Consider the following 12456-nt stretch of genomic DNA (forward strand, 5'->3'; position numbering starts at 1 on the left):
GACTGGGAAGTGAGCCATATAATATACACTTTATGAGAAAAAAACAAAGTATTGAACCACATGTTTCTATCCTTGAATTCAGTTTTTTCAGTCTCATTGCCACATGTGTATAAACTCAAGCATGTAGTCATGCAGTCTGCCTTTACAAATGTGTGAAAGAATGGGGATCATGGAATATTAGATGTGTAAAAGTCACCAATGCTCTGCAAACCTCTTCGTCTGGCATTAACATCAACACAAAACTGTGCATCGGGAGCTTCATTGCATGGGTGTCCATGACCAAGAAACTCCTGTAGGTGTAATGTGTAGGTAACCCAGTACTTTTATCCACTTAATGTATTTCAATATGTTAAAAAACAAAAATTTTATAAAGGAACAATAGACTTAAATCTTTCATTTCTTTGGTTTTTATTTAATATTGTTAACCTTTTTTTTGTAATCAGGAGGTAAAACTTAAGAATTTAAAAATATCTTTGGGCCCACACTTCAAAATAGGATTTGAAATTGAAATATGTTACATATTTACACATCCCACCTTTATATTTACACCTTTGTTTCTGTCCTTATTACAGCACTGATGCATGCGCTGGTCTTTGGTAATGTTACCGCCATCATCCAGCGTATGTACTCGCGCCGCTCTCTCTACCACACACGTATGAAGGACCTGAAGGACTTTATTCGTGTCCACCGTCTGTCCCAGCAGCTTAAACAGCGCATGCTGGAGTACTTCCAGACCACATGGTCTGTCAACAATGGTATAGATGCCAACGAGGTAGGAGTCCCTTTCTTGTTGCTGTCATGTAATATCTTTGTACATGCTGTTATCTGCCTTCAAGGAACTTCACAGCACTGTTTTCGATGGCAATTGAACAATGAACTCTGCTCTAAAATTCATTGCCAGCCCTTTGAAGCTGTAATTGTTTGTGCACAGCACATGGTTCCCTATACTCCATCAATTGATATCCAATTGAAATTCAAAAGAGGGTGACTGGTGGCAACACAGTCCATTCACTAATTACTTATCAGTGTCACACCTCATTACATCTGTCACAAATCCCCAGCTCCTGCATGACTTCCCTGATGAGCTGCGGGCCGATATCGCCATGCATCTGAATAAGGACATCCTCCAGCTGCCGGTCTTTAAGGGGGCCAGCCGCGGCTGCCTGCGCTCACTCTCTCTTCATATAAAAACCTCATTCTGTGTCCCGGGAGAGTATCTCATCCGTCAGGGTGATGCGCTGCATGCCAACTACTTCGTCTGCTCTGGCTCTCTAGAGGTGCTGAAGGATGGCATGGTGCTGGCTATATTAGGTCTGTATTGTTGTCAGATTGCATTTTTTGCATCATGTTTTTTGTATTTATTTGATATTTTTTGTACTTTAAAGTGTAACAGGGAATTTATCATCTTTTGGATTTTAGGGAAAGGAGACTTGATTGGCTCCGACCTGCCTGGAACAGACCAGGTAATCAAAACCAATGCTGATGTGAAGGCGCTTACCTACTGCGATCTCCAGTACATCAGTGTGCGTGGCCTGAAGGAGGTGCTGGAACTATACCCCGAGTATGGCAGCGTGTTTACCTCCGACATCCACAACAACCTCACCTATAACCTTCGTGAAGGCAGCCAGGACGAGGTACCAAATACACACAACATACTGGTGTTGATTCGGTGCCTTCAAACCTGAAAAACCAGCACGCCTAAATTGGGATGTCATTCTATGCCATGAAGCATTAAGACATTAATGAAGATAAAAGCAGCTACAAGTTGGAACTAGCAAGTAGCAAATGCTGCCATTGCCAATCCACATGGGTCCACATCTTCAGCTACTATTCTGTAATCGTTTTAACAATCCAAACTTAAGCATTGAATGATTTTAACCATGGAGAAAAAAGTAATTGGCTTCATTGGATATTTAATTGAACTCTACAAACAAAACTGATTTAGTTTTTCATGTGTGGCTGACAAAACTGACAAAGATCTCCAAGGACATCCGCAACCTCCCCCTCTCAAGCATTATGTTTTTTGCTTCAAGCATTTCTCTTTTTCGAATCTGGCTTTTCTCGTTGGCTTTAATCATTTCTTTTTCTCTTTTTTCTTAGGTTGATTTGTTTAGTTTGGGATGCGATAGGCATCTGTGCTGGTTGTGTTAATTAGCGGATGTCTTTTTGTCAGTCAGGCTCAGGGAAAACAACTTTAATTGTATTAATCAGCACTTCAAAGCAGACTGATTGTGTTTGGTAGACTTGTTCCATGAGGCGACATCAAAGAGCAAAATGCCACCTTTAAGTAACCATTGCATATATTGGTATATATATATATAGCAGAAGTACCTGTGACCTAAGAATGAATGTTTAGTTATGCAGAAACTGTGTATGTGTTTAAACATAAGTTATGTTTTCTAAATTAGATAGGCTTCTCTGAAGCATGGCTGATCGTGAGTACTAGCACTTCTCTCACGCCATCTGTTCAGGGTTTTTGCTCAAACACAAAGCCAGGGGACAGCCACCCCCCTGCAAGGATGAAGGAATTATTTTTCTACCTGATTTCCAGACCACACACACACACGCACACACACTCACAGTTGTACTGGTCTCATCGGCATCCTCACAGTGGGTCTTTTTAAGATGGGAATTCCTCTAGGAAGGGAAGTCCTTTAACTCCTGAGACCAACTTGAGTATTATATACTGACAGCACAGTAATCAGTCAGTCGCAGTGAAACAGTGCCAAAGAAACAGATCGTAGGAATCCTTATTACAATATAAGGTATCCACAAGGGACTACTTTATCTTCTGTAAATGGAGAAAAAGCAGAATGCCAGATGGAAAAAGACTTTTCTTTTTCTGTCAATTCTATAATTTAATTTCAGCTTTTGTTGCTGCGCTGTCAGTGAAATTATTTTTAGCAGTTTGGAGAGAAAAATGTAACATTTTTTTACTCAGCAAACCAAGCTGAGTGTCTCAGCTGGAGAAACTAAAAACATCAACTGCAAGTCAGATACACTGAAATTGTAATCATCAGCCAATTATGTAAAGAACACTCTATACTGGTATTATTATAAGTTTGCTATTACATAAATCACTCCAAAGCACTCGCGGTGAACCTGCAGCTCTCACTGGCTTTATGGAGGATTACACTGCGTAGTTACTTTAGTTACTTAAAGCTCATCAGTTATTTGTCCAGCCTGGATCTTGCTTCACTTCATAGCAAAAAAAGGCTTTAAAAATGCTGTGCACTCTACCAACTCAACACCCAATGGCAGACTTACTTTCAAAACATTAACAGTAAAAGTAATGATGTGTCAGAGTTTGTCGGGTTTAAGGTCAGGTTGAATGGTTTGTTGTAATTGGGGTCTAAGACCCAGGAGTGTTGCTTATTTCTTAAGGGAGGTGAGCTTTGAAAGATCAGGGATGACTGCGCTGTCCTGGGCAGAGTGGGAAGGTCACTCCACCACCGGGGATCCAGCAGAGTGTCAAAATTTGTTGGGCTATAATGACCGTGTCGCCACAGGGAGGGTTAAGTAGTCTGTAGTCATGGCGTGTGAAGAACAAGCCGGTCGGTCTGAGTTATGGGGATGTGGCTCCCTTTGGAGCCTCAAATTGACAAAAACAGTTTAACAAAGTTGACAAAGGTACCCGCTGCTAAGCAGTGATGACAGTATACAAAAATGATATTAGTTATATATAGCTACCACAGCTTTATTTGAGTTTTTAGCATGACGATTCTAACCTGGAGAGGGCAGTGCGCAGAGACGACTACTATCTCAGATGACCCGCCCACAGACCACATTAATGTCTCTGGAAGTGCAATCTTCCACTGTGAGAGCTCATAGACAGCTCTATTTGGGATAACTCTGTTTCAACTTGTTGGACCCAGTAGATTCAGTTTGAGATTTTCTAGACTCTAGAAGTAAAAAGAAAAGCTCTCTACTATGCAAAACCCTCTCTACTTACTTGACAAACAGATACGGTGTTTAATTTTATAAGTCAGTCAGGCATAATTTGCTGCTTCCATCCCTTTTTGTGCAAGATAGCATACTTGTGACTGAAATTCCCAGAATCCCCTGTCCCTGCAAACCTACTTTGCTATGTGGGACACTTGTTGCATTAGTGCTCCTTTAATTGACTTGACATTTAATGTAAGTTGAAACCAATGTTTCTCACTGGCTGGTTAATCATCCCATTTTGCTCCAGGGTTAGTTTCCTTATGAGGAGTGTTTGCCCCTGTTTTCAACAGATTCATGCACGTTTTCCCTTCGCCTCCCACATAGCACCACTTTTTTTTCTTTTTTTAACCTCAGCATTGTGCATCAACGGAAGATTAAATTTAATTCACGTCCTCGCTGGTTTCCCTCGTCAAAGTGCATCGCTGGCATGATGTTGCTAGAATGGCAGGCTGTGGCTTGTGCTGTCACATTAGCCATGTTGTCAGAAGCACATTTTTCACACACAAGGGCTACCACAGCTTTATTTGCCACCCAGCTGGTGATTGCTAAGTTGCTAAAAATTTCTAGCCATAGACACACACATATACACACATACATACACACACACACCAGGGAAAGACAAACTTCCCCTGGAATTCCGGCGCAATCGAGCGCAGAAAGAAGATTGAGCGTGTAATTCAGCTCATGTGGCAATGGCTGCATCGCTGGCCAAGTTCATTTAATTAGTGGCACCAGTGGATGAAAGAGAGACTAACAAATTTGAATTTAGACAGTTTTGCTACAGAAAAGTAACCAGTGAAATGTATTCATTTTTTGGGATTTCACTGCAACAGTTAATCTAAAATGTTCAGGGTTTGATACACAGGAGGCTGAATGAATAAATTAAGGTATTATGCCTTTTCTTTCTTTCTTTCTTGTGTCTTTCTTTTTTGTCAACGCAGGGCCTCCGAAGATTTTCAAAGTCACCGAGGCTTCCACACGTGAGTTCAGTGCAAATTCAGTATCCTTCTAGTCAGGTTTCACATTTTCAGATTTCCTTAACATACTGCTGGTATTGAATTTTAATCTACAGCTGGCAGTGCCTTGGAACAGCTGTTGTCATTACGTGTGCTGTGTATTTTTGAGGTTTCATCCACCATTTTTTTCTGGAACTTACTGCAATGCTAGTGAGTACTTTGGGGGGACTTGTGTAAGGACTTCCCCTACATGAAAGCAGCTCAGTCTCTCAAGCTGGCACACTAACTGGGTCAATAGCTCCTTTAATGGGAACTCTTATGAGCTACTTTGCTTACTGTGTACTGAACTTATCAGTCTGCTTTATTGCTGTATCATTAAAACACTATTTACAGTGCTCACTTTGTCTGTTTTAAACGGCTGTGTAATACAGTTCTGTTGGCAGAAGCACAGCACATTTCTAACATTAGTAAATTAATGATGGACATATTGTCAGCTGTAAATACATAATTGTCCTCATCGGCAGCTTTAAATCATGTTAAATGTTTTAAACTTGACAGATAGTTTGAACAGAACAGTTTTTAAGATATGTTTTAGTTCTTTTTTGTTTTTTCATTAAAAAAGATAAAACAAAAAAGTCTTCTTTGGTGTTTGTTATGCATAAATATATAAAGAGATAAATATAAGAGCTGAATCTTAAGTCTGGATCTGAATTTATTCTTGCTTTAATTTAAGGTGAATTTTCCAAGATATGCACATTTTTATCTATATTACATACAGTAGAAGCTTTTTTTTTCCTCTCACTGAGAAAAAAATAAATTCTTATGGGTCTGAAAAAAGTTTTTTTTTTTTTCCCCATTCGCAAGTTAAAAATTTTAATTATTATCTCAAAATCTGGTAATGTGAAATTTCAAGATTTTTGTCAATTTTTAGTTATTTTCTAACACCATCTGTAGCCCAGACCCTGACTCTTACCCTAAGGTCAAATTATTGACTTGACTTGAAAATAAACTGAAATTTTGACTCGCAAGTAGCAGATTTTTTTTTTCCAGTTGCAAAAATAAGCTCCTATAATCTTTCAATAGTTAAGAAGCCTTCGAAAAAGTTCATGGATCCAGATCCAGATGTGACTCAAAGAGTTAACCATTTAACTAAATCAAGACAAATTCCCATTTCAGTTAAAATTATAATGCAAATCCAAATACACCATCCAAAAGCAAATAGGTCTTCTTACTGATCTTGCTAACAAGCAGAGCTAACTACCATCACTTTACTGTTTTTATCTTACTATTTTGAGAGTGTACAGTTTAGTTGCTAACTCTCCATACTGTACTTTCTTTTTGTGCAGGAATCCAGGCTTCCTTCTATTGTGGAAACCAAGACTGATGACCCTGACGACGCCTTCCACCTGTCTCCAGCCACGCGCTCCCGCCGCAACCTCCTGCTGCCCAACTTCACCAGCCCCGTTCGTCGCACCTCCCTGGGGAACCTCCTGGGTGACGAGTTACGGCAGTTCAACGCCCTGCGACGCTGCCGTTCGCCGAACCTTAGCCGTGGCTTCCTCGGACAGAGCTCCCCTCAGCCACCTTCGAAAAAAGAGCACACGACTCCTGTCTCAGCCCCGAGCACGGCATCAACCGCAGCTGAGGGAGAGTCAGGAGCTGAGCAAAAGCCTACAAAGCTGCTCATTCCAACTGTCACTTGTTTTGGGCCACCGGATCTTAGTCCCAGGTAGTCATATTTAATTTCAGGCCTCAGCTAGAACATAAGAAAAAACGCAAAGGCTAAATTAATGTCATACAATTCAATGCGGTTTAATAATAATATGTACTCAGGAACTATAATACTAACTAAAGTACTTTACGGCTGTTCTATGTGTGTTTTGATGATACATAAGGAGCATAATTTTTTTCTTTCTACTTCAAAACAATTTCACACTTATTTCTTGAATGTTTATATAGTCACCTTGATTTTAATACAGTCATAGTATTTCCAAGAGCATCTGAATGAGGCTTTGCAGTAATGGACTGAGCAGAAAGCTGCAGATGGAGTGTATTTGCATTGCATATTTCAACAGATGTTACTGCATTTCATAACCATCACACCTTATACTCCCGATCCAGCTATCTGTATTCATAATGCATCCCTAAGTCACCCAGTAAGTTCTAGGTATGGGTAAGTGCTGGTTCACAGAGCTCAGGTGTCCGTCCCTCCAGACTTGTGCTGCTGTCTTCATGTTCAAACCCACATGGGCGTCTGCCAGCAGCAGCTCTCATGGCACATCGCTCGGTCGTCTCTTGGCTCCAGTGATAATTGAAAAAGCTCTACTGTTACATTAACTCCGGTCTCCCTCCTCTTCACCCCTCTCGCCAGGGTTGTAGATGGCATCGAAGACAACGGGAGTACGTTCCATTTCAACGTGGAGCACAGCGGGCCTAATGCCAGCTCAGAGAGCAGCAGCACCCAAGGTAAGTCAAACCACCCACGAGCTGCTAGGGTCACCTGGGTGCCAGATGGCTGGAGGTAAACTCAGGAGTTCAAATAGTGGATACCACAAGGCAGGTCTGCCTGCTTTAGGGGGAATATGAGAGCGCAGCAGAATGAAATGACAGCCAGGTGTCCACAGAGTCAGAGAACATGTTAAAGGACAACTGAGGTCAAAGCAGGGCTCTGGCCACCTGGCCTCAATCTCCACGCATGGTTGCTTTCCTCCTAGGATTACTATCAGTTTCAGTTCAGTAGAGATTCAGCTAATTTGCTTATTAAAGGGAGTGCTTTGGTAGCATAGTCTTGCAACTCGCATCTCTTTAGCTCCTCTCTGGCGATCTCCAGTTTCTGTTTTGATTGCAGACAGTTATTCCTGTCTGCCTATCATCATCTGCTTGCTTGTGGACACTATGATACTAGACCAAGGTTATATAGAAAGCCAAAGCACTTTCTACAAAGACTGCAAAACCAGGATAAAGTTAAGCACTATGTGACACAGTGCAATGTGCAGCTGTATTAGATTGCATAATATAAAAGGTTTTCCAAATATGTGTTGCATTATGCACTCCAGCAGAAAAGCAAATTAAACTCTCTATACACCTCACAAAACTGCTGTTACAACTAACACATCCCACCCACCTCAGACAGATAAATTAATGCATGTACAGTTTGTGAATTTTCTGTATTTGTGTAAAACTATAGCCTAAAATATCATCCTTTTTTCTTGCAAGTCATAAAAGAAGAAAAGAAGGACTAAATTAAATGAAAAATAAATCACGTGGTCTCTTTTTTTTTTAGGAAGAATAAGGAAGCGTTAGATACCTGTTGACGGGAAAGTGTGAACCTCTAAGAATAGTTGGAAATTTGCACGTGAAATTAGAGTGAGGTTCTTTCAGTCAGTAGGATGACAATCATGACTCGGCTCCCCTTTAGTATTTTTTAAAAAGAGATTTAGAGCTCTGTCCTCCCCGGTGTTTCAATCTCAACATGGGAACAACGAGGAGCCACTGGTCAGTCGAGTCGAGATCTTTGTCCGGTGTACAGATAGAGGATGCTCACAAAGAAACCATGGGTAACATCTAAGTAGCTGAAGTCCCTTCTAATAATGATGTTCATGTTTATGAGCCCACCATCAAGAGAACAGTGAACAACAACGGTGTGCATGCAGGACTGCAAGGAAAGAGAACGGGACTGTCTGTCTGCACCACAAAGCTGTTTAAAACTATGTTTTGTGGATGAAAGAAAAGCTTAAATTTCCTCCAGGTAGATTCCTCATCAAAAGTTACCAAAAGCACTGAATTGCAATGACTCCTGGGAGTCAGAGGGTCACACCAGACACTCAAAGCGAAGGATCACTTATTTTTGTCCATCATAAAAAAATATGTTTCTATTTTGGGGATTTAAGTGAAATTTGGATGGCATTTATAGAGAAATTTAAACATACATAGTTACACGTGCATGTATAACTTCTATCGGCACATACTGGGGTCATGCAACATAATTTTGCTTTATATTAAAATTGATCAATCCTCCTGGGAGCTAAAACTCCTCCTATTTTTCTTCTCCTCGTTTCCCAAGACACCACACAAAATAATCCTGCTCTGCTCCTGGAGACGGAGGAGGTCAGGCAGAGCATCAGTCAACTCAACCTTCAGGTGAGCTACAGCTCCTTAGCCCAAATTAAAATTGATAGCACCGAGGATAATGTAGCCCTGAGTGTGAATTCTCACAGATCCAGAGCAGTTTGCTCAGTGCTCTCCTTCTTATTATCATACATTCTGTCTTTGGTAGTGACTGAATATGAAACACAGGGGGAATTATTAAGAAACAAAATCCATCTTATTTTATGTTGCATGTAAAAAGCAAAAATTATAGAATCACAAGCTTTACTTTTTTTGTCACACAGATACATTTCTAGCATCTCATCTACTATCGGCTTGCTTGGTGTATGTAAAGGAAAAATATAAAGTGAGATGAAGCGGACTTGATGCCGGCCTATACCTCAGTCTCCCCCTGCTCTCTTAATCTGAATGTAAATAGAGCGAAAGCAGGTGCAGCAGGAGTATCCAGATGGGTGCTGTCTGAAGTCAATATTAATTAATCAGCAGGGCACTTCTGCAATGCAGAGGATGGCTGGTAGTGCTGACTCTGCAATTTAAAAAATAGTTGACAACCTCTCTCTACTTGTGGCCCTTTTGGCCCCCATCTGCATTTTGTACATCCTTAGCTTTCTGTCTGCTTTATTCTCTGCTAGGGTCACTTACCTGCTCTTCTTCCTTGATTTCACAAGTGCTTTAGAAGACATCTCTTCAAGAGGGGATTTCAACTTTTTTACAGTCCTCGGAAGGTCATCAGAAAGTTATAGCTGGACATCAGCCCGAGAGTAAACTTTAAAGAGAGAAGCTGATTAATTCATTAATTAAGCAGAGATAGAACCTTATCATTTGTTACCTTAATGTTTTCATTGAAAATTTACCTACATTGAATATGTTGGAAGTCTTTAAATGTCACATGTAAACTGTAAGTGCTCTCTACACAGATGGGCACGTTAAACCAGGAAGTCTCTGAGCTCACCAAGAGCCTTCACCACATGATGCACATCCTCCAGGCTCACGTATCTTTTCATCACTACAATGCCTCTTTCCCCTCCCATCCGTGTGGTGTCCAAATGGCGTCCAACTCTCCCAGAGCCTCCAACAGCGGCATGCCTTTTAGTCATAGTTCAACCTTCCACCTCCATAACGTTCCCGGGAGCCACTATTCCCACCAAAGTGCCCCAGCCGCTGGCCACTGGAGCTGCAGTGGAACTGCTGAAACCCCAACAGAGAGCCACCAGCGGCCTCAGTCCTGTAGTCCACCTGCTAACCACTGTCCAACACTCTCTCCAAAATCTTCTCCTAAATCTGTCCCGTGTCATAGCTCTGAGAGCATGACTGCACATCTGTGGACCAGCCCATCACTTCTTAGCATCAGCCCAGGCTTCCATGGAGGAAGTCCAGGCCTTCCACCTCATGCTGGACATGAAGACAACAGACCCCTCGGTGCTGGCTCAACTACCATCAGTCAGTCCCAGCCTACTTTGTGCCTGCAGCCTCCCAGTGATAATGATGAATACTCTTGCCTTTTGTCCAGTGTCCCTACAGGAATGTCCACACACAGCCTGCTGGACACATCACCCAGTCATTATGCCAACCTTAATCCTTTAAAAGCCTCAAATGAGGCCATGTGTGTCCTGATGTCCACCCCGCCATCTCACCCTCTGATCCAGGATACCTCAATCTTCCAAATTAAGGATTCAAACTCCTCTCTCCACCCTGTCTCTTCCTCTCCACCCACATTACCATGCCAGCCTTTTGGGAGTTCTGTGGATTCAGGATCATTACAATCTGATGTTATTGAGCCCCATCTCCCACTAGGTGACCCATCTGCGGTGGAGCACACCAGTCTGGAATGCCTACTGGGAAACACAGGCTCTTTGGAAAGCAGGGACAGTGGAAGTGCATCTTCACGAAGGTCCAGCATCGGCGTTCAGACTCAGAGCACAGAGCAGTCGTGGTGCCTGGACCTCACGGATTAATATTTCCACATCTCAGCAGCAGACTGGAACAAAGCAGAACCCAACACGAAATTTCTAAAATGCAACTTCTTCATGCAACAGTGTTTTCTGAGACTCTGGCAGAGACTGTCGATGTGTGCTCTGTTTCCCCACCTTTTACTTCCCATGCTCCCTTATTACTCAAACTCCACGCAATTTACACTATTTCTATGCAAAAGCATGTATTTTGTGCTTCATTTTGGCTTTACTGAAGTGTGTCTAAAAAGAAAAAAGCTCACAACAGTGGGTTCCAGTATATATATTGTATATTTTTTCCAACATCTTCAGAACAACTTGCAGTTGATAATACCTGTTACCTCCTTGCATGGTAAAGTAATTTATTCTTTTTCCTACGGAAAAGGTTTCCAAATTAATGTGTAAGCATTCTACATGACAACCAGTTGATTGTGTACACAGGCGCTGTATTTATGTGCAGACAGGTGAGGATGATTTGCTGTTTTAAGAATACAGAGGAACAAAAATGAAACATGCCTCACTTTGCATGTAGAAAGTAGAGTATGTGCATCACACGGCGTAGATTGTTTATTGTTTTTAATTGAATGTCTTTCTCAGTTCAGCCTTCTGGGTTGTTTTGTGAATATTTGGACAATACGTATCTAATATTTAAACTCCACCAACCAGTACACAGTACTTACTTATGATTTCAGTTATAATTATGTTAGTATCTCCTTTTAAAGCAGTCTTAAAACGTCAAAATTTCCTATTTTTCCTCACTAAAGCGTTAAATAGAGCAAAACAATGCAAAAGAAAATCTTCCTCAAGCATTTATAATAAACACACCATAGCTGCCATAATTTAAACATAAATAAAAAGATTTAGCTTCAAAGAAAAAAAATAAAGTGGGTCCCATTAAATATTTAAACTGGTCTTAATTTATGAAATAAAAATGCCTCCGAGGGACAAAAAGATGAACTTATGACACTTATAGAATATTCAGAGTATTCAGGAACTTTTGAATGATTTCTCTCTGGCTGACAAAATAAATATGCAGAAAATGTGCAACTGTGTCCTTTGCTGTTGTATCACACTTACCACTGTTTATGCAAATTATATTTCAGAGACAGAAAACATGTCAGAATAACCAGCATACTGTGTGCTATATATGACTGCTTAGTTGCAATAAGCCATCAGCAGTCAGGAGACCGGCATAAGCTTTGGAAAATTGCTTTGGAATTATTTAAGGAGAAAATGCAGTTACCGGTTATTTGTGTCAAAGCTTGAGAAAAAAGAAAAAGACAGAAACTGGATTATTTTTCACTGAGGCAAAGCTCTGAATTTTCTTGGATTTGGATTACGATGCTTTGCTGTTATTTGACAGGTTATTTGTGGTTTTCAAATCTCATGGTATTGCTTACATATATCAGTATAAAGACTTTTATATGCCAAGAAAAGTCGTGTTTTTGCGTTTTTTTCCTAAAATATTTCCTGTTTAGTTATTAGGTGATTAGTACTGA

At 40.9% G+C, this 12456-nt stretch overlaps 1 protein-coding gene across 1 annotated transcript in view; it reads left to right on the plus strand.

The window, feature by feature from the left end:
• kcnh4b (potassium voltage-gated channel, subfamily H (eag-related), member 4b) overlaps window positions 1-12004 on the plus strand; it is a 38811-nt gene extending 26807 nt beyond the window's left edge. The window contains exons 9-16 of the mRNA XM_084937628.1: window positions 573-772; window positions 1062-1311; window positions 1420-1634; window positions 4887-4925; window positions 6248-6630; window positions 7273-7367; window positions 8965-9041; window positions 9926-12004. Coding sequence (XP_084793754.1) covers window positions 573-772; window positions 1062-1311; window positions 1420-1634; window positions 4887-4925; window positions 6248-6630; window positions 7273-7367; window positions 8965-9041; window positions 9926-10963 — 2297 coding nt within the window. The 3' untranslated portion in view covers window positions 10964-12004. The remainder of the gene's footprint in view (window positions 1-572; window positions 773-1061; window positions 1312-1419; window positions 1635-4886; window positions 4926-6247; window positions 6631-7272; window positions 7368-8964; window positions 9042-9925) is intronic.
• The last annotated feature ends 452 nt before the right edge of the window (window positions 12005-12456 follow it).

Source organism: Perissodus microlepis, chromosome 8, assembly GCF_051167445.1.
Source record: "Perissodus microlepis isolate ML-2025 ecotype Zambia chromosome 8, ASM5116744v1, whole genome shotgun sequence".
Taxonomy (NCBI): Eukaryota; Metazoa; Chordata; class Actinopteri; order Cichliformes; family Cichlidae; genus Perissodus; species Perissodus microlepis.